Consider the following 24,202-nt stretch of genomic DNA (forward strand, 5'->3'; position numbering starts at 1 on the left):
TATGGGCGGGACCTCGATACAGCGCGCTAACCTTGATCACTGCTGTGCAGATTCTTGATCTGAATGGCAAAATTAAACAGTGGCCGTATCCAAGATATTATGGCTTCATGTACAGCGGGAGGAAGTGGAGTCCCGACATGCACCTTTAAAGATCTACATCAATTGTTAGCTAGCTAGTTAGCAAATTAGCTAGCATTTTGTTAGAGAGAAAAACAATAGCTAATTAACTCACAATCTAGATGAGCCTTAATTGTTATTCAAGGTGTGCAGCAGCATTTCACATACTACAGAATTTAACCAAAGATTGGTGTCTCTTGAACATAGCCACACAAACATATCTAAGTAAAGGAAAAGAGAAAGTTAGCTGTGGTTCCAAAAGGGGCGGGACTTAGGAAAGGTCCATTGGGTATGACTGGTAAAAGATAGGAACTGTACTGTGATGCCAAAGATGCCAAAGGGATTTGTAGTCCATTTCCTGTGGACATTTGAACAGAATATCTGCTTGGTGAAAGTGAGGACATGGTGGGATTTGTAGTCCAGTTCCACCCGGAGGTTATCCCAAATGGCCAGCGTCATCCAAAAATGGCCTGCAAAACCTGGACGTCATTTTTTTTCTCAGTATGTAAAGGTGAAGAATATTTCAATGAGTACACGATATACTACCATGCAACGACCACACACGGACACCCTGGGACGTGTGCACTGTTCAAATACACAGAGGAAACATCTAAAAGACAGCAGCTACAGGCTGGGATACACGGGTAGCATTTGGTAGCAACGGTGATTGGAAGTAATTATTATCAGGAGAAAATCTATGCCTGTGAACAGCTGCATCTTTTGCAGGCAAACCTGCAGAGTTATTGTTTTTGTTGATGTCAGTACAAAAATTGGTTAAACCGGGGATTATAGTTAAATAGAACGTAATGGAACTTCTTACTGACTAATATGGGTGTTTCCTATGAGAGATCCACATGTGGGGAAAAAATTCCTGTATATCACAACCAATATTACAACAGGCATTGCATCACTGACGTCACACTTTAACAATGATTTGTTGTCATTTCAGCAAATTCAAATTCCCTCTGACTCGTAATTCCTTTACAGATGAAATGCTTAAAACATTTGGTAAGGATTATCAGCTAAATTTGGTTGAGCCCCTCCTGCTTGTCCCGCACGTCCCAAACTGCCAACATAAGGCATTCTTGCCTAACTTGATTGCTCCGAAAAGTTACCCGTGTAACAGTGCCCCAAAACTTTAGACATCCCCCACCCCCACTTTTTGCCCACAGTAAAACATTATAACAAAGTTACATTTTTCATTTACAGCAACAATAAACCTCTTTTAACAAGCAACCTCTTTTCATAGTTCTTGATTGCCAAATGGGACGTTCTTTCACTCTTGGAAAGGGCTGATTCCCTTTGCAATTAAAACCTCCAATCTCCATTCTCCCTCCATCCATTCCTCCAGTCTTTCTTCCTGTGATTTGGTCATTCTCTAATTTTCTTTCCACATTTATGTTTCATATTTTCCTGCAAAAAAAACAAAAAATGTAACCATAGTCATCAATTAAACTGGGTTCAAAAAGATCAGAAGAAATACCAAATAACACATTTAACAATTCATTGGTTAAAGGACCAGTGTGTAAGATTCAGTGGTATCTAGCATTAAGGAGAAACTGCAGTGGCTGCAGAAAAAACTCAAAAGGATGTGTTTGGCTTGTCTGTTCTGGGCTGCTGTAGAAACATAGTGGTTCAAAATGGTGGACTCCATGGAAGGCTACCCGCGGCATCTGTAGATAAAAACAGATAATTCTAAGGTAGTGAAAACACAATGTGTCCTCTGTTCAGGTGATTATACACTAATGAAAACATACCTATGAATATTATATTCCATTTCTGACAATAGATCCTCCTTAATGTTACACACTGGACCTTTAAAGCACTCTGAAAATATACAGTAATTACACAGCTAAATAAGATTCCAGACCCAACTTTCTGGCAGTAAATTTTAAACTGCAAGACCAGTCTTAAACGTTTCTTGAAGTAGGCTTATTCACTTTTATTTTCCGGAGTGGGATTAGGAGATCAATCATGTTTATGAACTGAAAGTAGGCAAAAATGGCTAGCAACAATCAATACTGGTGGCAAAGAAAGTATCGGCTTTCGGCTTTTCTGTGTAAACACATTGCTGGCTAACGCAGATAAAACTGCCGCTGCTGCTGCTGAAAATGTCCTTGTTAAAAGGATAAAAAAGGGTTTAGGGCAAGATTCTGGCGATACAGGGGTTATGACTCAATATATTAGGATATATTGGGATACTTTAAGCTAGCAAATATATTTGCAATTTAATTTAAAAAAAAGAAAAAAAAAGGAAAAAGTCATAGTACCACCAAGAACCATCATAAGAATAAAATCTGGGTTAAAAAAAGGTGTTCGTCATCCTTATTATACTCGCTATATGAGCCTGCACTTCAGACTCTACACAAGACGTAGATCTCATTTCAGTGTTAGCATTATTAGGCTGCATCGTTATTTGGTTAGAGTATTCACAGGGGATACTGAGCCGAGGACAGTCCGTTTGGCAGGAAACTCTCAATATGTCAAGTGTAGCACAGTGCTGTGGGTGTGTTTACCTGTTAGAGCGGTTCAGGGTAGGCCTGTCTTGGGTCGTAGGTCATGTCGGGGATGTAGGGTTCGTGGAGGTCAGGGTCTAGCGGCAGGGTGTCCAGAGGCAGATCAGTGTAGCCATAGGGAGGGTAAGAAACATCTAACTCTGAGAGACAGGAGCAGAGACAAAGAGAACCTGATTAGTCAAGCATCTTTTACCGATGCAGAACATTCTGTAATCAAACACATTTTCCACAAAAATACAACCAAGTGTGAACCTATCGTGACATTACCTATTGGTTTGTGGAGCACATTTTCGAAGCCCTGAGTTCACCATTATGGTCATCGCCATGACAGTTTGTAGGAGCCAGCGGAAGTGACATACTGCAAGTTGGTTGTGCAGTTTTAACTAGTTCGTAGCAGGAAACACTGGTGGCTCGCCTGATCACTCACAATCTCATATTCCAGATTAACAGCACACTAAAATATGTTTCTGAAACAATTTTAGGAGAGAAACAGTCAACACAGTAACAGAATCTGATCAGCACTGCCTAGTTTGACAGTTTGATCTGAGTTTGGTGCGTTGAGCTGGACGGACTCACTCAGAATGACCTGTCAATCACAAGGTAGCCACGCCCTAAAGCATACCCTGCTTTATGGTCTATTTCACTCTAAATGGGACCATCATTTACTAAATGAACATCATGCTGTATGAAAGAAAACTAGAGATTGAGACCATAAACTCATTAAGAAAACTGTTTACAGGGAGCCCGGTTAGCTCAGTCGGCAGAGCTGGCGACCCATATACAAAGTTTCAGCAGCGGCCCGGGTTTGAATCCAACCTGCGGCCGTTTGCTGCGTGTCATCCCCTCTCTCTACCCCCCTTTCTAGTCGATCTACAGCTGTCTCTATCAAATAAAGGCATGAAAAGGCCAAAAAAAATAACTTAAAAAAAAAAAAAGAAAAGAAAACTGTTTACTGAGATAATCAACTCTGACACAGTGAGTGTGCCAGAGAGGTGTTGGTACATGTATCTTTTAAGGCTCACTGTTTAACCCTGCCATGATCCCATGCTACTTCATGAGGATCAAATTACATATTTTGTTATTATTTTGATGTGAGAGACCCCCTAGTGGCAGAAATATTGTAAGTTAAAGACCACACTGAGCTCTTCAGAAAGCTATGGGGGACGTAGTACTAGTAGTAGTAATAGTAGTAGTCCTTTATTATCTGTCTGTGCGGATTGTGGAGGTGTATGGAAGGGGCAACTGAGACACTAGGATACTGAATAAAACTGAGTTCATTTGGCTCTGACAACTGCACTATGAAATCAGCACCTTCAATTGCCCTCCATTATAACTACTGACAGCTGTGTGTGTGTGAGTGTGTGTGTAGGTGTGTCTGTGTGAGTGTGTGTGCACTACTGCAGTGGATTAAGCGCCTGGAAAAAAATGACACATGAAGATCCTGGCTTTAAGCAGCACCAATACCCTCCTTAATCACACACACAGGGATACACAAGGGATGAAGACTAAAACATTAATTAAAGATGGTGAGATGGAGGGATTTGCAAGTATGTACGCAGAGGAAATGAGAGAATAACAATTTAGTGAAGAGAGAGAGGAGAGGAGGTAGAGCTGTTTCTGCTTTTGTCACTTTTTTCTTTCCTTCACTTGCCCTTTCTTCCTCTCCACTCTATCCCTCCGCACTCACATCCTTTTTCAGTTCTCTCCTCCTCTCATTCATTATCTTCTTCCTATCCCTCCTTTATTGCATTTCCTCCTGCACTGTCCTCCATGGCATGTCCTGATTGTTTTGTTAATAAACAAAAGTTTTAAATTGTGTTTGGTGGTTTAGAGCCTTATAGTTATAAATAGCTGTAGGTCTGATGTATAAAGCAGTGCAAACACTGCATTATTATATACATGACATTTAGACATTAAGGATGCATTCTATGGTAAAGTCTGTACATAAAAAGCTTTTACATTTATTAACTGAAACCATCACCAACCACTTTAATTTGCATCCAAAGACAAGACAGATTTTTTGTAATACATATAAATATTTGGTTTTTTTGGCCCTGATCAGAGTCCTTGAAGTCAAAATTTAAGTGTTTTTACCACATATGTCTAGCACTATATGTCACCTATACTCCAATATCTGGCCCAGCAATGACCAAAAGGTTTTTTTTTTTTTTTTTTTGGGGGGGTATTTTCAGGTATTCTTAATAATATTTTACAGTTTGTCATTTCCTAAAAAACAGTAAAAAGTTGTTGATGACTCAACCTGCACTCGAGGGGTGTATACTAATTTTCTGTCCAATGAAACGCTTTCTCTCTTATGACACCGTTTCTGAGGGGCAATGTATTACCGATGTAATATACTGATGTAGTATTTATAGCTTCACTTATTACTGTACAAAAGCACAACTTTATTACTTTAATCAGTGATTTTGGTGAAATTGGATCATATTTTATGGAGAAAATATTTTCAGTTTACCCTCTGATCAATCAAACGAAAATCAATCTAACTGTAGTTGTATAGCACGTATTATACAATTAATAGATCAAATTAATTAAGAAAAATAAAAAAAATATAAATTAAAATAAAAAATAATAATAAAAATCAAAAAGAAAACCACAGCAGGCAAAAATAACTACTTACTAAAGAAGGAAATTGCTAATTAACTGCTGCTAACTGTATCTGCTGTTAGCAGGCAACAGAACCAGGCTCAGCAGCTGGACCAGGATCGAACACAGCCTCCAAGATCGTCAGGGAATAACATTACAGTACCAAGATCATTTACAGAGTTTCCTGATGAAAAGATTGATTGTAAGTAGTGGACCACTAACTGCTGTTAGCTCGGTCAACTGTGCAGCTAATTTACTGATTCAGCCCCAGGAAGCCAGGAGCCAAATCCGGGAAAAAAAAACCTCCTCGGTTCTGTACTCCCTTTCAGCTGCCTTTTTACAGGAACCCAAAAATATGAGGAGCACTCTGCTTTCTGTTTCACGTGGACTTTAACTTTAAGTATCTTCTGATAACTGAGTCCGATCTGATATTTATATACTTCTAAATATTGTTTAAATAAGTATCTGACACACTGAAACAGCTGTAGCTACCTAATCCGACACAATTCACCAACATTTTTCATGACCTTCTTGAGGCATCCTTGTGAGGCATGTCCAGGCATGTATTAAGTAAGAGATATATTCAAATTGTCTGCATAGAACAATAATGTGTGTCTGATATGAAAAAAAAGAAAGTCCAATTTTGACATTAAAATCCTATATTAAATTCACTACTATTCCATCTACCTCCATTTAATATTCCAGAATCCCTGAAAATGCAAATGTTGTTCACTTCTAAAGTTTTCCTGCTGGACACAAGATGTCTCCTCCTTCACTGTAAAGTCCATTCTCAGTGGATGTGCACTGGTGGCTTCAAGTTTCTACATCACACTGTACAAGTTCCATACTGGACCAGGATGGACTACCAAACTATTTGGAGTAAAACTCATCTGGGAAGAAAAACAAGAAGAAGAAGATAAGAAATACTGAATTTGTCAAAAAATAAGGCTGTATGATTGTTAAAAATGATTAAAATATACTTTATGCAGAGACAAAACTTTTTACACAATCCTCTTGCAGTTAGTAAGTTCATTATTTGGGTTAATTTTACAGTTTTTAAGTAAAACTAACGTTCTCTAAAGTAGCTTTAGTAATTTCAATTGACACTGACTTAATTTTGCAATATTTATTTGTACTGTGAAAACAAAATACCTAGTAAATAGTACTTGGGTTAGGGTTAGGGGGTTAGGGTTATGTTTCTGTAACTTAAAAAACTGAGTTTGGGTTACTTCAAATTTATGATGGAATCCATTTATTTATTAGTTGTTTTTCAGTTCAAATAACTTCTTCATTACAGTGTATAAAATATCCATAAAATATATCATTTAGTCAGGGGCCGTCAGTGTACTAAATGATAAAAAAGGGGTCCTTTAACGATAAAAGTTGGGAACCACACTCTAAAAAACGAATACACTGGCTCAACTTGGATTAAAAACTTTTGGTGTTAGTAAGTGATCAAATTCTTAAATATTCTTAATATATTGCTTTCCATTCTATTACTAATTCTATTTATAAACCCCATTAATCATTTCTTAGAGCATACTGATTTAATTAACAGTAGCTGTGATATGTTTTTCTGTCTATAATGATTGATCTGGACATGATTTTATATAATTATCAGGATTACCCTGTTCTCCTGATGTTGTTGTCAGTTCTCCATCCCTCCTGCTTTTATCCCTAACACCTTTCACACATCTGTCTTTGCTCCACATGATATCTCATCACACACACACACACACACACACACACACACACACACACCTATGGTGCAGCAGCTTCGTGGCCCTGGTCTATTCTGTCAGCAGCAGGGAGCCTACCTGCATGATTGCCTCATGATGTGTGTGTGTGAGGAGGCGTATAACAGGAATACTAATACTATCTGTGTGTGTATAGGCTTTATTTTGACATAGCATTATTTTGTTTGTTGCCGCAGTGACAACTCAGTTTCCCACAGGGATTTCTGTCTAATGAGCCCACGTGATTTGTTTGAGGCCCTCTCCACCTATTGTGAAGTTTTCAGAGGTGTGAGGAAGGAAGATGTGGGGGGCTTCGTATTTGATGGAGAACACTAAAGGGACCAAAAATAGTGTGTGTGTTTGGAGGATAGGAAGCCGGATATGCTATGTTCCAAAGATGCTTTTATTGAACGTTTTTATCTTCTATGGTTGAGAGAAAAAAATTTACAGTTTGGTAAAGTTAGCCTGTGAACTAATGAAATGATCATGAGCACAGTCAATGGGCAGATTGTATCAGCTGTAAAATTAAAGTAAATTTCATAAAATAAAACTTTGGCTTGTTTTGTGGTTAATGTGATACAACAGGGAAGGTGGGGTGATTTTACCATCACCTTTGCTGTATTGATTTTAAGCACATACAGTGTAAAAGTTAAGTTGATCTTATTTTAAAAAATCTAGGAAACCGATTACCTTGAACATATTACTAGTAGTATAAATAGTCTTACATTATGTTTGCTTTTTATCTACTTGTTAAGTTTACTTAAACTTTTGTTGTAGTTTAGTTAGGTTGTAGTTAGGTTGCTGCAACTTGCTCATATTAAGTGTCCAGTCTGCGGGTCATTTTTCACTTCTACAGCAGTAAATACATCTGAAGTTTTGGGGTAAATAAATTTTTCTGCCATCAGAATGATCCAATAGTCTCTAAAAGTAGAATAGGAACCAGAGCCTTCAGTTACCAAGCTCCTCTCCTGTGGAACCAGCTTCCAGTTGTGGTTCGGGAGGCAGACACCCTCACCACATTCAAGAGTAGGCTTAAGACATTCCTCTTTGATAAAGCTTATAGTTAGGGCTGGATCAGGTGAGTCCTGAACCATCCCTTAGTCATGCTGCTATAGGCCTAGACTATCGGGGGATTTCCCATGATGCACTGAGCTCCTCTCTTCCTCTCCCTCTCTTTGTGCACACATTCATGTCCCATTAATACATGTTACTAACTTCACTTCTTCCCCGGAGTTCTTGTGCTTTCTCATCTCGCAGGTTCTCATGGATCCTGGTGGAGCCTCCTGCTATGGTCCTGCTTGAGTCTCGCTGTTAATATTACTGATTTTATTACTATTATTGTTATTGTTTTTATTATAACATTTACTATTATTATTATTATTATTGTTGTTCATCGTCCCCAGGCAGACGGCAACCCACCTAGAGCCGAGGTCTGTCCTAGGTTTCTGCCTCTTAAAAGGAAGTTTTTCCTTGCCGCCGTTGCCAAGTGCTTGCTCATGGTCGGAACTGTTGGGTCTCTGTAAGTAATTTTATAAGGAGTTCGGTCTAGACCTACTCTATTTGAAAAGTGTCCTGAAATACCTTTTGTTATGAATTGGCGCTATGCAAATAAAATTGAATTGAATTGAAATAAATCACACTTCCTTTTGGGTGACACAAGTGCAGTAAAATTATATAGAATTAAAGCTGCAAGCAGCGTTGGGTGGGACCTCGCCCCCCGCGCAATTCAGGGCGTGCTGCGGCCGCGTCACGTGCCATCGTAACACGTGCGGACCACAACATGATCATTTCACGTAAATCAGCTCAAATTCGCCACACAGCACTTACTTCCTGTTGCCAGTAGGTGCCGCTATCACTTTATCTGAATATTATCACATAGACGTGTTCAGGGCGGAACTTTTATCAAACGTGAAGTTTCATTGAGATTGGACCACGTATGCTGAAGTTATGAGGACGTGTTCAGGGCGAGACTGTTACAGAATATATGAAGTTTATTGGAGATTGGAAATTGCACACTGAAGTTATGAGTAGTGTTTTATGGCGAATCGGCGGAATTTGACACGTCATCACGGGCATGCGGTTCTACTTAAAATCACGAATAGCACAACTTTTCATCTACAGTTTGTTTTGATTGTATTGACCAATTTTGAAATTGATCTGATATATTCCCTAGGAGTTTGTTCGTTCAAATACAAGACCAGGGATTTCAAAATGGCCAACTTTGAAGGCACACCACGGACACGCCCTTCAACATACAGTGACAAATAGCACAGCGTTTAATCAGCAACATCTTTTGACTGTACTGACCAAATTTGTCGAGCAGATAAAACCTGTAGGAGTAGTTAGTTAAAATAGAAGCCCTGAACTGCCGGAAATGGCATCACAGTTTGACATTCGATTCAAAATGGCCAACTTTGACAGCATGCCACGGACACTTCCTTCAACTTACAGGCACAAATACCACGGCGTTCATTCAGCAAAATTTTTTGACTGTACTGACCAATTGTGAAGCAGATCCGATAAATTCCCTAGGAGGGGTTTAATCAAATACAAGGCGAAAATTCACAGAAAATGACCAAGGAATTCAAATGGCCAACTTTGACGGCACACCACGGACACACCCTTCAACATACAGCCACAAAAAGCATGGCGTTCATTCAGCAATATTTCTTGACTGTACTGACCAATTTTGAAGCAGATCCAATATATTCCCTAGGAGGAGTTCGTTCAAATACAAGGCAAAAAAGTGAAAATGACAAACAAAATGGCTGCCCAGAGTAAAAATGAAAATCAAAATAGATGACTTCCTGTGGGTTTTGGAGCATGGGTCCAAGAGGGTACATATCGGTGAAACGTGGCATCGGGGCTGCTTTTTTGAATTATTGTAGGGGGCACTACAAACACGACAAACACGATTTTTGGTATGTGAGCTTCAGGCAACAGTCTACACGTGCCCTGTGAATTTAGTATTCATAACTATTACGGTCTTTGCACAGTGATTTACCATGACACCAGAGTGCCACCCAGTGGCGGATTGTTGACACATTTTTTAGCGAGCCTCAGGGAGTCATCGTACCAAGTTTCGTTTTAATCATACATGCCGATGTGGAGATATAAACTTCTTCATTATAAAGAGCACCACCTTGTGGCCATGGCCTGAAATTGTGCACAAGGCCTAATGGACCCATAAGGAACTATTGACCCAAGGTTGGTGTCAATCAGACATAGCAATGTGGAGAAATGCCCCACTTACTTTATTGATGAAAAATCAACAGTAAGTGCTAATTTTATAACATGCTTATTTTTTGAAATATCAAAGTACTTTAAATCACTTTTTTTGCCAGGACGGTCTCCAGATGCTACGTGAAAAGTTTCGTGCAAATCAGACAAAAGCGCATGGATGGAACACGAAAATGTAGTTTTTGGACATTTCACGCTCTAGTGAAAAAAAAATCCAGGCAGAAGTGGGCGTGGCCTATATAGGGAGATGCAGCTCCATTTGCCGAACGTGTGGATATGGGTTTTTTGAATGTGAGACAAATGATGCGGGAGTTATTAGCCCGAACCTACTTTTCTTAATAGTAGCGCCACCTAGGGGCCAAGTCGAATGTGATGCATAGAATATCTAATCTTTCACCAGGCCTGACCACTTAAAATAAAATGCCAAATAAAATGAGTCTGGATTATACATTCAGGGGGTCAGAAATTCAGTGAAAGGGGCTTAATAATAATCATAAACTGAGCAATTACAATAGGGTCCTCCCAGTGCTGACACTGGCTTGGTCCCTGATAAACATTCTAAAAACAATAGGGACCTTCCAGTTGATACTGGCTCGGTCCCTAATAATAATAAACAGACCAATTGCAATAGGAACCTTCCAGCGGTCGCTGGCTTGGTCCCTAATAAACATACCAAAAACAATAGTGACCTTCCAGTTGATACTGGCTTGGTCCCTAAAAATAGGTCTGTGATACTGTGTGTAGAATTTAGTGTCATCTAATGGTGAACTGAATACCGCTTGCGCCTGTATTTGACAACCTGGGAATGAGGATGGGCGGGAGGAAGTGTGTAGGGAAACTCATAAAAAATTTATAGGGCCCCATCTACAGCCAGTATTTGGTTTGTCCGTTCTGGGCTACTGTAGAAACGTGGTGGTTCAACACTCCATGGAAGAGGACCTTCTCCCTTTGTAGATAAAAATGTCTCATTCTAAGGTAACAAAAATACTCAATTCTTATTTTCAGTTGATTATACACTAATGAAAACATACCTATGAATATTATATTCCATTTCTGACAATAGATCCTCCTAAATGTTACACACTGGACTTTTAACTGTTCAAGATAGGGCCCCACTACAGGCAGAAATGTTTAATCTGTGTAGTTATTTTAAAACAATGTTGTAGGAGTATTAGGGCTGTCGCGGTAACTACAATAATGAAAGATTATTTAGAAACGCAGAGGACATCACACAGTATTTGTTTTTCACAACGAGAAAGCAACAACCAAAAAAGTGATGATAATATTGCATACTGTGTTACTTAGCCACCCTAAATCACTAGTCCTAGGGAGTAGTTACATGTAAATCAAATTACTCACCATCAGCTAGGTATGTTGGCTCCAGAGGAACCGCAGTATGGGCCTGTAGAGAAGAGACAGAGATGAACAAATGATCAGTGATTTAGTACACAGCTATGGAAACATTGTTTCTGTCTAAAACAAACAGGCCAATTAAGTGTTCATCACTGGGGAGACGGTGGAGGTGGAGACACACATAGAGATATAGGACAGTTTGGTACTAATCTGTGTGTTTTTGCCACATAACTCCAAAGATTATATACTTTATTTAGATTATTAAAATGTTATTTTTTTCATAAAAATAAATAATATTTTTTATTATTGGAATTATTGAGTATATACTAGTTTAGGCTTTGGCGTCAACTCTAACATCAGCCCTGTAAAGCTTATTTAATTTAGATTCTTTGAAGGACAGGTTGGAGGCCTGTTGTGTTAAGCTATGTATTAGCATTCATATCTCTCACAAACACTTGTTTATTGGTCTGAAGGAACACTTGTAGTCAGCATAAGAAAGGATGCACAACAGATGGATGAGGCGGTATGTCGAAGAGTGTGTGTGTGTGTGTGTGTGTGTGTGTGTGTGTGTGTGTGTGTGTGTGTGTGTGCATGTGAGAGAGAGAGAGAATAGAAAGAGAGAAGGGACCTACAGACAGCAAGACAAAGCTACAGGGAGCAACATGAGATTCTGCGTGATGTGCGGTAAGACAAAGACAATAGTGTGCTTGTGTGTGAGAGTAGATACTGTAAATATATGAGATCTCATTTGCAGACACGTGTGTGTGTTCTATTTGCTGCTCTATTTGAAAAGTGTCCTGAAATAACTTATGTTATAATTGGCGCTATACAAATAAAATTGAATTGAATTGAATTGAATAGTCTGTCAAGTGCACATGGACAGATTTTTCTGGAATTAGCAGGTTGGAAATTGGTCTGTAGTTGATTAAGGTAGTAAATATCAGATTACACACTTTCTGTGCACTCTTGTATAATTATGAAAACACATTATATTGTGATCTAGTCTGTATAACAATTAGAAGTTGAATTTTTGTGTCATGGTAACGCCTCTACACAGGATTCTCACCATTTCCCAAGCAGCAGGATCGTGTTTGAAGAGTGAGTGTGTGAGCTCCACTGAAACTCTCTTCCTGTAGTCTGAACTCTTGTCCTCCGAAATTCGGAACAGCACCGCTGCAGCATAGGTGGCTGCAAGTAGATGGGAACATCACTTAAACAGACTCAAGGAAACACCCAAAACACGAATAGTCAGTTCCAAGAATCTGCAATTATGTGATCACAAGAATGAACACAAATTTAACTTCAACTTGTAATTATGTAATGGATAAGATCAGTGACTGCTTAAACAACTAAGAGTGCCAGTCAAAGCTCAAACAATGGAAATGTGACATTTCTGTTTGTTTTATGTTTTATTTGCGTAAGATTACTGTATCCTCATCACTGCTATAACACTACAAATCTGATGTTTTTGTCTGCTGCTACTTTTATGCTTCATGAATTTCATGATTTGTTTGCTAAGTGTGCTTCCACTGAACTGTCACATTTTTGTTTTTACTGATAGATCAACTTTTCAAATTTAAAGCGAATTTCGACTTATTTGGCAAAAGCAAATATGAATGAATGCTTGTTTCAATCCATAATATAAGCAGTAGGTGGAACCAGTTCTGCAGTTGGAAAACAAGAAGAGCACACAATAAGATAAAGTAATTAAAAGAGCGCTATTTGAACTTCAAACCTGGAAAAACAATATAGAAAACAGGATAGAAATATGAAATTATTGTTAGTTTCATGTACGAGGAGTTGTGTGAGGAAATTTCATCAGATCTGTGTGGAGTGATAATGGATTTATTATAGAGCTATGGGAGTGATGAGGAGACTGTTGTTGTCGTTGTGAGTTAAATGTTCACTTTGTCAGAAATTATGTTGAAAAATAGTTTCCATATCCCATTAAGAGCATTAATGCAAAAACTACCTAAAGCGAACGTAAAAACCACAGTTCACAGTACTAACATACATTGGTCTGAAACATCACATATTGGGCAGTATCTAGCTGGTAGTTGAGATGTGCCTCTGAAGCAGAAAAGGAGAGGGAGGCATACCAATTCCCTCGTTATTGGAGTGCAGCAGCTCCATGAGGGGCGCCGACGCTCCCTCTGCATCGATGAGCTCTGCAGACTGCTTGTCCAGGGCCAGCTCGCACAGGACGCCTGCTGATACTCGCTTCACGTTCTCCACATATGAGTACAGCAGCTGGACAGACACACACACACACACACACACACACACACACATAACTCTGTGATCTTAACAGCACAGGTTAGTTGCGGAAAAAACTTTGGTACCACCTGTCTTGGTCTGCACCTCTTCATTTTCAGGTCTGTATACTGGGATAATATGGTACATGTAGGTAATTTCATATCCAGATAATGATAAATATCATGATAGAGCACATTATCTGTAAATTCAATCAATAGTTTGTATAAAATGAGCATGTGAAGGTACATTTCTTTTTACTTTATACTAGACAAACAAAAGGTACTTTTTTACTTTTTTGAGCACTCAACTGTACTTTTGTGGCTCTCATCTGTAAACTCTCTCCGCGGTCTTTGACATGATTCCTGCGTAGGTGGTAATAGAGGTTAGTACGCTTTGAGTCTGAATCTCTCTGTTACTTTACATTATTGTGGCACAGAAAATAAATTGTCTTATTTCCCTTCTCCTTGGACTTGTGATTCAATTCATATATTACTATTACTATAATCACTATGTCTATTTCTAACAAATTATTTTTAAAATTAATTTAAATGAATGTGTTGAATTTGACAGCATTTGACATGAAATTGGGGTAACAGCTGGCTGTAGTCACCTGTCCAGGTGAATACATACAACATATAGGGTAAAGTAGCCACAGCATATCTTACTGATTCTATCTAGCTGATTTATGAACTCCATGCTTTATTTTATCAGTAAATACTTGTAGCAGCAGCCTGAGCAGCACAGACACACACAGGCTGGTGAACCACAGGCTCTTAGATGAGCTCTGATGCCTCAGTGAAACATCTGACTGTAAATTCGTGAGCCGATTAAAAACAAAATAGAAACAGATGATTTAGAGATTTATAAATTGTAAACCGAGGCTGAGTCCTTGCTGCAGCAGCCCAGGGTTTGAATCCGACCTGTGGCCCTTTGCTGCGTGTCATCCCCTCTCTCTGCCCCCCTTTCCTGTCTGTCTTAAGCTGTCACTATCATAAAGGCAATAAAAGCCCCCAAAAAAGAAGAAAACGTCCTGTTTTGGGCAAGACCCATGCAAACGCAGGGCAACATTGCAAACTCCACGCAGAAAGACCATGTCGGGCATGGTCTTTCTGCGTGGAGTTTGCAATGTTGCCCTGAGAACTGAACCCAGGACCAAATGTATGCAAATGTTTTCTGAATTAAGTAAACTGAAGTCAAGCTAGTCATGCTGACTTGTGCATAGCAGAGCAAGTGCACACATAAATAACTGGTCATACTGGTTGTCCGTTCCTACCAAAGTTAAAACCAAACCTCTGCCCCCGGTATAAGATCACAAAGTCATGCAAGAATCCATCCTGCCAGGAGTCGATCTATGTGTTTGTAGCCAAACTACAGTGGAACCAGACCAATCAGTGTCCTCTGATGAAGGTCATTGATCTGATTGGTTGCAGTTGCCTGCCCTTTTACAAACTAATGTCCAATTACCAATGTCAGCTGTAGTTTGTACAGCCTGATATCTTTATGTCATATCGTACATGTGAGAGTACCTGTACAAACAGTGGTATGGTTTGCATGCTGGCGATTTCTCCTCTGTTTATTGGGTCTCTGGCCAGAATGTGAAGTGCTCCTGTGCAGCCCTCTACTATTTCCTCCATACGAACACCATCCTGAGAACAGACACAGGCAGAGAGACATCAAAGAAAGTTTTTTTCATCTGCTGATTTCTGACAATGGTTTATAAAGCTCAGCAGTTTGAAATTCCTCTTTTTTACTCTTTAGTAACAGTTTGGTGAAGGAAACTTTATGCCAAATGGAGTGAAATACCTTATATAGCAACTTGGGGGTGCTGATTATGCTAAAAATAAAATGTCACGTGACAGTCATCAGCTTCAAACATGCAAATTAGAGACTATTTATCTATGTGCAGTTAATAATCAATAATAATCACTTACAAATCAGCATGTCCAGATTACTAGACCGGCTATAAATCTCTGTTATGACAGACTAGATAAGATAGATAAGATAGATTTTTAAAGTTGAGTGAGTATTAGTATCATAAGAGTAAAAAGTGTCAATATCCGTACTCGTAAATATAATTTCAATGTAAAAACCTTCTTCGGTAACATAGTTCTCTTACTCTGGGCGGCTGTGGCTCAGGGGCAGAGCGGGTCGTCCCCTAATCAGAAGGTTGTTCGTTCGATCCCCGGCTCCTCCTGCCACATGTATCCTAAGTATTCTTGAGCAAGATACTGAACCCCAAATTGTGCATCACTGAGTGAACGTGTGTGAAAGGGTGAATGTGGCACGTAGTGTAAAAAGCATGGGTGGTTGGAAGACTAGAAAGGCACCATACAACTACACATCCATTTACCATTTACTCTTGTCATCAAAAACGTTGCTCTAAAGCTCATTTCTGACGCTGTTCTGTAAATAGTTTTAAACTTCTGATCAATCCATATCAAGTTCAGGTTTAAATTAACACTTTCTTTGTTGATGACATCACTGTATCAGTGTTTGGGAATGGGTGAATGTGGCATGTAAAGTACAGTCCATTTACCATTTTGATCAAATTGCCATTTTTTAGACATAAATAGAGGTGATATCAGGAAACAAATACCTTGGTGATCTCAGTGGTGGGTACAGCCATGCCCATTTCAGACCTTGAGTTTGTTCTAAGCGAGGCAAATGCATCACCACCAACATTCAGATTCAGTTCAGTAGGTATGTTGCTAGAGCAAACTGTTCAGCTCTATGCAAAACTAGGTCTAAACAGTACAGGCAAGCTTTATAAGGTTAGTATCATCAGCATCATATCTGAAATCTTGTTTGTGTGGCATTCTATTACTTCCTGTTGCTAACCAGGAAGTACAAAAACACAGCTGAGCTGACAATTGAATGTTGTTGCATCAGTAATGGGCTCTCCAGTGCTAAGAGCTAATAATTAAGACAGTGACAAGATGATTCAGTCAAGCTTTAAGATTTCGTGTTGTAACTATGTGTGTGTGTGTGTGTGTGTGTGTGTGTGTGTGTGTGTGTGTGTGTGTGTGTGTATGTGTATGTGTGTGCATGAGTGCATGATCCAGACCTGGTATGTCTGCTGTGCAGAGGAGGCGTGTCTCTGGGTGTCCTGGTGAGCCTTCAGCAGCAGGTTGACCAATCGTGGAATAGCACCAGCCTCCCTTAGTGGCGCCTGATTGGCCGGACACAGCGCCAGGTTCCGGATCAGACCAACTGTAGCCTGAGGAGAGGACAGAGATCAAAGATCTTTCTCTATGTGGGTCAATTTTACATGTGGAGCCTCCAAATGGCAATGCCAGTTCCTGTTTGGAGCTTGAGCATGCTCTGCACTCTTGTTTACCAAGCAGTGTGTGATGCTTCATATCAAAGGAAACCACAGGGATGAGAGGGAAAAGATCTAACAGTTTTCAGTAGGTGGAGCGCTCGCTCACTGCTGTGGAGACAGCTGGGCTGACTCCAAGCATCCGGACATCCACATCAGCTCACTGCTGTGTCCCTGCTACACCCACAAAGTGCTCAGAAAAGCTCTGATTTTACTTTTAAAGCACTACATGCACAGTCTGCAGACATGAAAAACAAGTTGGGAAAGTTGCCCAAAATATAAACAAGTTGGAAATGCAGGGAAATTTGTGAAGGTTTTTTAAAAATCTCCGAAGTCCAAACATTCTCATGACCTCAGCAAGTGTTCCCAACATCTGAAATCAAATGACCTCACATCCTGACCATCAACATATAAAAGATGGAGGTCGTGACATTTCACCATTTGAAGCTAGAGTCTAGCATTGCAAAAGGCTCAGCTATCATGAAACCCCCTTTCATTCAACTCAATTCAATTCAATTTTATTTGTATAGCGCCAATTCATAACAGAAGTTATCTCAAGACAGTTTTCGAATAGAGCAGGTCTAGACCGAACTCCTTATAACATTTACAGAGACCCAACAGTTCCCACCATGAGCAAGCACTTGGCGACGGCGGCAAGGATAAGCTTCCTTTAAGAGGCAGAATTCTCGGACAGACACCGGCTCGACCAGTTGGGGTGAGAGAGAGAGAGAGCAGAGGTAATGACAGAAGGACAAAGACAGAAACAAAGATGCACAGCAACAACAGTAGCAACAACTACACTAATAGTAGTGACTGATGATAAAGAACATGAAGAAGATGATGACGACGATGACAACAACGATGGGGGACAATGAGCAGTGATTATAGTAATAATAGTATATGTAGTAATAACAATCGTAGTAATAATAATAATAATAACAATAATATCAGTGATATTATCGGGCTTGATCGACAGGTATAACTGGGTATCATCTGTATAACAGTGAAAGTTAATGGAGTGATTCCTAATAATATTGCCTAAGGGAAAGTTAATAGAATTGGTCCAAGTATAGAACCTTGTGGAACTCCATGATATAACTTTAGTATTTATGGAGGATTCATTGTTAACGTGTACAAACTAGGGATGATCTGATAAGTATGACTTAAACCAGCTTAGTGCGGTTCCTTTAGAGCCAATTTGATGCTCAAGTCTCTGTAAAAGAATATTATGTTCAATGGTGTCCAGTGTTGGGAGTAACGGCGTTTAAGTGTTTCCCATCGTTGCAACGCCGTTACCGTTACTGAGAATGTAAAGTGGCGCCTTACTACAATGTGGTTGAATGAAGCGCAGCGGTGTCAGGCTTTCTGACAGCCACACATCAGCTGCCGGGAGAGAGCAGGGGTGGTGATGATGACACCGTTGCAAATGCGATAATGATTGGCTGGGTGGGCGGATGCACGCTGTCTCACTGCACGCTCTAACTACTACTGTAAACACAAGACAGAGACAATGGTGATGAGCCAGGGAAATTCAAAGGTAGCGTTTTCAAACTGGAAGTACCGACACTACTTCTCGCTTACTGAAGTTAAAGACAAGAATGTTTATGTAACATGCACTGTGCCCAGGAAAAAAGACTTTATCCACGTCTGCCTCAAGCAACTCAAATCTTATGAAGCACCTCACAGCAACACATGCTAACATGCCACTTGTTGCTGCTGCTAACCCAACCTCAAGCCATGGTCCTGCTAGATTGCCATTACCAATACTGTTGTTGCTGTGCACCTGTCTGTCTGTTTCCTCTCCTCTCTCTCTCTCTCTCTCTCTCTCTCTCTCTCACCCCAACTGGTCGAGACAGACGACCACCCACCTAGAGCCGAAGGATCTGTCCTAGGTTTCTGCCTTTTAACAGGCAGTTTTTCCTTGCCCCCGTCGCTTGTTGAGTTTTGAAAGGTTACAAAAATTGTCCTCCCAAGTCATATGTCAGAGTGGGTGGAAGGGGTTTCGGATGCTTTTTGAGAATTCAACAAGCACTTTGTTTGAAGAAAACTGATGCTTTAGCTGGCAACAGTCCTTTTCCACTATTGTGCACAGTTTGTGGTGTGGTGTGTTGACGACCACCCACCTAGAACCAAAGGGTCTGTCCTAGGTTTCTTCCTCTTAAAAGGCAGTTTTTCCTTGCCCCCGTCGCCAAGTGCTTGCTCATGGTGGTACTGTTGGGTCTCTGTAAATGTTATAAAGAGTTCGGTCTAGACCTGCTCTATTTGAAAAGTGTCCGGAGATAACTTCTGTTATGAATTGGCGCTATACAAATAAAATTGAATTGAATTGAATTGAACATTTGGATCCTAGTTTTTGATCATATTTGTGATATGATGTTTACATGAAACATGAGAAACCTAGTTATTCGTCCCCCTGTTTACTTGACTCTGACAGCATCCAGGTTTCTGATCATCTGTGCTGTCATGTCTTGATTCATCACCATCTCAGCCTTTATTTCCTACAAAGAATGTTCAAAAACCTGAATGAGGTGTTAAATTCCTCAGTTCTAGTGCACATGTACTGTAAAGGCATGATGTTGAAATATTGCTTTTCATGAACACTTTTTAAAAAGCAAAAGAGTGGAATGCAAATCAGATGCCAGTCCAGTAAGTTTCCTCTGGCAACAAGTCTGGTAACGCCATCTCTACAGTGCCTTCCAGCTCTGAAAATGGTCTATAAACTAATGCCTAAATTAGACCTAAGAGTAGGCTTAAGACGTTCCTCTTTGATAAAGCTTATAGTTAGGGCTGGATCAGGTGAGTCCTCAACCATTCCTTAGTTATGCTGCTATAGGCCTAGACTATTGGGGGATTTCTCATGATGCACTGAGCTCCTCTCTTCCTCTCTCTTTCTGCACTCATTCATGTCCCACTAATACATGTTACTAACTTCACTTCTTCCCTGGAGTTCTTGTGCTTTCTCGTCTCGCAGGTTCTCATGGATCCTGTGGAGCCTCCTGCCATGGTCCTGCTTGACTGCCATTGCTAATATCACTAATATTATTGTTATTATTGTTATTATTATTGTTATTATTATTAATAATAATATTATTATTACTAGTTACTATTATTACTATTGTCACTACTCATTGTCCCCCATCGTTTCTGTTGTCGTTGTCATCATCTTCTTCATGTTCATCATCATCAGTCACTACTATTGGTGTAGTTGTTGCTACTGTTGTTGCTGTCCACTTGTCTGTCTGTCTGTCTGTCTGTCTGTCTGTCTGTCTCTCCTCTCTATCTCTCTCTCTCTCTCTCTCAATTAAATTCAATTCAAATGGCTTTATTGGCATGACGTAACACTGTACATATTGCCAAAGCAAGCGTTTGGAATAAAAAATAATAATAGTAACAATAAAGGAAAACAATATTTACAATAAATTAATTATAATCTATACTGTTGGTAATACTGTAACTATGATTGACTTAATCACAATCACAGTCACAATCAATCAATCTCAGTCAATAAGTAATTAATTACAATGAATCAATCAATCAGTTGAGTTGTGTTAACTAAAAATTTCATTAAAACAGTAGTAAAGTAACAGGTTACAGTTAAAACAAGAAGTCTGTTGTCAATATAACAGAAATAAATTATTAAATATAATATATAATATATATAATATTAAAATATATTAAAATTAAAATAAAATAGATAGATAAAACTAAACGTGTGTGTGTGTGTGTGTGTGTGTGTGTGTATTAAAAAACAACAAAAAAACAAAAAAACAACAACAACAACTAAAACAATCAATTATTTTATACATTTATCTAAATTTCCACTGGTTGTCCTCAGTTCATGGCATGAGGAGACATATTTTGCTGCAATAATTTGACTTTTTGGCATTTCTCCCAGTAAATAGGGGAGTTTATGTGTGTCTGATAAAATTTTGAATTCGGGGTATATTTGGGAAATGTTTGCAAATTTGTTTTTCTCTTAAAGTTTTGAATTTAGGGCATGAGATTAGAAAGTGCAGCTCTGTCTCTACCTGTCCTCTGTCACACTGAGAGCAGAGTCTCTCCTCTTCTGGTAGCCAGTTCTGTCTGCGGTGACCCTTGTCTATGGCCAGGCTGTGTTCACTCAGTCTGTACATTGTCAACATTCTTCTTAATTTAGGACATTTTATTGTGGTCAGGTAATTTGCCAGTTTGAATTCTCTTTTTAGGGTCAGATAACATTGTAATTTATTTTGTGTTTTGGTCGTTTCTTTCCAGTATTCAATATATTTTTCTTTTGCTTGTTGATAATTTGGTTTGGTTTGGTCTGATTGAGTTGGTGTTACTGTCCTGAGGCTGTTGGGGACATGTTACTGCAGAGAGCCTCAGGACCAGCTGGCTGAGGGGACTCTTCTCTGGTTTCAGCTCCTGCTATGTTAGGGCTTTGTGATGGTATGTCTGGGGGTGAACTGATTTTAAGTGATTGTAAAATTTAATTGATCTTACCTGCATTTTTAGTAGGAGGGGGTATTGGCCGAGCTCCGCTCTGCACAGATTATTTGGTGTTTTTCTCTGCACATGCAGGATGCTCTTACAGAACTCAGTGTGGAAAGATTCTATGATTGTTTTGTCCCATTTGTCAAATTCATTATTTAGTTTTGGTCCCCAAAACTGCCATATAGAATTATTGGTTCTAGTACAAATTGGAAAATTTTAAGCCAGATTTCGATTGGAATAGAGATTTTAATGTTTCTCTTTAATGCATAGAAAGCTCTCCTTGCTTTGTCCCTCAGATCTTTCAAAGCCATGTTGAGGTTTCCTGTGTATGTAATGTTGAGGCCAAGGTAAGTGTAGTTTTTTGTATGTTGTAATTTAGTGGTGTCTAAATAGAAATTGTGTGTAACCTGATTTCTGTATAGATCCTGAAAGATCATTATCTTAGTCTTTGCTGTGTTTACTGTCAGGGCCCAGGTATGACACAATCTCTGCAGGAGATTAAGGTGCAGCTGCAAACCTTCTATAGTAGGTGAAAGCAACACTAAGTCATCTGCATATAGCAGACCTCTGATCTCTGTGTCGTTCAGGGTGAGGCCAGGTGCCGTGGAACGCTCTAGTTGGTTCGCTAATTCATTGATACAGTGGGTACGGAAAGTATTCAGACCCCTTTACATTTTTCACTCTTTGTTTCATTGCAGCCATTTGCTAAAATCAAAAAAGTTCATTTTATTTCTCATTAATGTACACTCAGCACCCCATCTTGACAGAAAAAAACAGAAATGTAGAAATTTTTGCAAATTTATTAAAAAAGAAAAACTGAAATATCACACGATCATAAGTATTCAGACCCTTTGCTGTGACACTCATATTTAACTCACATGCTGTCCATTTCTTCTGATCCTCCTTGAGATGGTTCTGCGCCTTCATTGGAGTCTAGCTGTGTTTAATTAAACTGATTGGACTTGATTAGGAAAGGCACACACCTGTCTATATAAGACCTTACAGCTCACAGTGCATGTCAGAGCAAATGAGAATCATGAGGTCGAAGGAACTGCCCAAGGGGCTCAGAGACAGAATTGTGGCAAGGCACAGATCTGGCCAAGGTTACAAAAGAATTTCTGCAGCACTCAAGGTTCCTAAGAGCACAGTGGCCTCCATAATCCTTAAATGGAAGAAGTTTGGGAGAACCAGAACTCTTCCTAGACCTGGCCGTCCAGCCAAACTGAGCAATCGTGGGAGAAGAGCCTTGGTGAGAGAGGTAAAGAAGAACCCAAAGATCATGTGGCTGAGCTCCAGAGATGCAGTAGGGACATGGGAGAAAGTTCCACAAAGTCAACTATCACTGCAGCCCTCCACCAGTCGGGGCTTTATGGCAGAGTGGCCGACGGAAGCCTCTCCTCAGTGCAAGACATATGAAAGCCTGCATAGAGTTTGCCAAAAAACACATGAAGGACTCCCAGACTATGAGAAATAAGATTCTCTGGTCTGATGAGACCAAGATTGAACTTTTTGGCGTTAATTCTAAGCGGTATGTGTGGAGAAAACCAGGCACTGCTCATCACCTGCCCAATACAGTCCCAACAGTGAAACATGGTTGTGGCAGCATCAGGCTATGGGGGTGTTTTTCAGCTGCAGGGACAGGACGACTGGTTGCAATTGAAGGAAAGATGAATGCGGCCAAGTACAGAGATATCCTGGAAGAAAACCTCTTCCAGAGTGCTCAGGACCTCAGACTGGGCCGAAGGTTCACCTTCCAACAAGACAATGAGCACACGGCTAAAATAACAAAGGAGTGGCTTCGGAACAACTCTGTGACCATTCTTGACTGGCCCAGCCAGAGCCATGACCTAAACCCAATTGAGCATCTCTGGAGAGACCTGAAAATGGCTTCACCACCTTCACGTTCACCATCCAACCTGACAGAACTGGAGAGGATCTGCAAGGAAGAATGGCAGAGGATCCCCAAATCCAGGTGTGAAAAACTTGTTGCATCATTCCCAAGAAGACTCATGGCTGTAGTAGCTCAAAAGGGTGCTTCTACTCAATACTGAGCAAAGGGTCTGAATACTTATGACCATGTGATATTTCAGTTTTTCTTTTTATTTCTTTAAATTTGCAAAAATGTCTACATTTTTGTTTTTTTTCTGTCAAGATGGGGTGCTGAGTGTACATTAATGAGAAATAAAATGAACTTTTTTGATTTTAGCAAATGGCTGCAATGAAACAAAGAGTGAAAAATTTAAAGGGGTCTGAATACTTTCCGTACCCACTGTATATAGATTGAAGAGAATTGGACTGAGATTGCATCCCTGCCTCACTCCCCGGCCCTGGGAGAAGAACGCTGTTTGTTTGTTTCCAATCTTTACGGCACATTCACTTTTTGTATACATGTTCTCATGTTAATCAGATCATATGTTTTTCCTCCAATGCCACTTTCAAGTAGCCTATAGAAAAGGCCCTCGTGCCAGATGGAATCAAAGGCTTTTTTTAAGTCAACGAAACATGCATATACCTTTCTTTTCTTAATTTTTAATTCTTGATCAATTAAAGTCTGGAGGGTAAATATATGGTCCGTTGTGCGGCAATTT

At 39.7% G+C, this 24,202-nt stretch overlaps 1 protein-coding gene across 2 annotated transcripts in view; it reads right to left on the minus strand.

Moving 5' to 3' along the window:
• Nucleotides 1-339: 339 nt before the first annotated feature.
• The window catches only part of jupb (junction plakoglobin b), a 178,634-nt gene continuing 154,771 nt past the window's right edge, over nucleotides 340-24,202 (minus strand). Inside the window, exons 11-17 of one of the 2 annotated variants that reach the window (XM_051386858.1) lie at nucleotides 16,887-17,039; nucleotides 15,349-15,468; nucleotides 13,666-13,816; nucleotides 12,633-12,754; nucleotides 11,573-11,615; nucleotides 2,634-2,773; nucleotides 340-1,530 (exon numbers count right to left, since the gene is read on the minus strand). In XM_051386858.1, coding sequence (XP_051242818.1) covers nucleotides 2,637-2,773; nucleotides 11,573-11,615; nucleotides 12,633-12,754; nucleotides 13,666-13,816; nucleotides 15,349-15,468; nucleotides 16,887-17,039 — 726 coding nt within the window. In that variant the 3' untranslated portion in view covers nucleotides 340-1,530; nucleotides 2,634-2,636. The other variant, XM_051386861.1, reaches the window with a different exon arrangement.

Source organism: Dicentrarchus labrax, unplaced genomic scaffold (assembly GCF_905237075.1).
Source record: "Dicentrarchus labrax unplaced genomic scaffold, dlabrax2021, whole genome shotgun sequence".
NCBI lineage: Eukaryota > Metazoa > Chordata > Actinopteri > Moronidae > Dicentrarchus > Dicentrarchus labrax.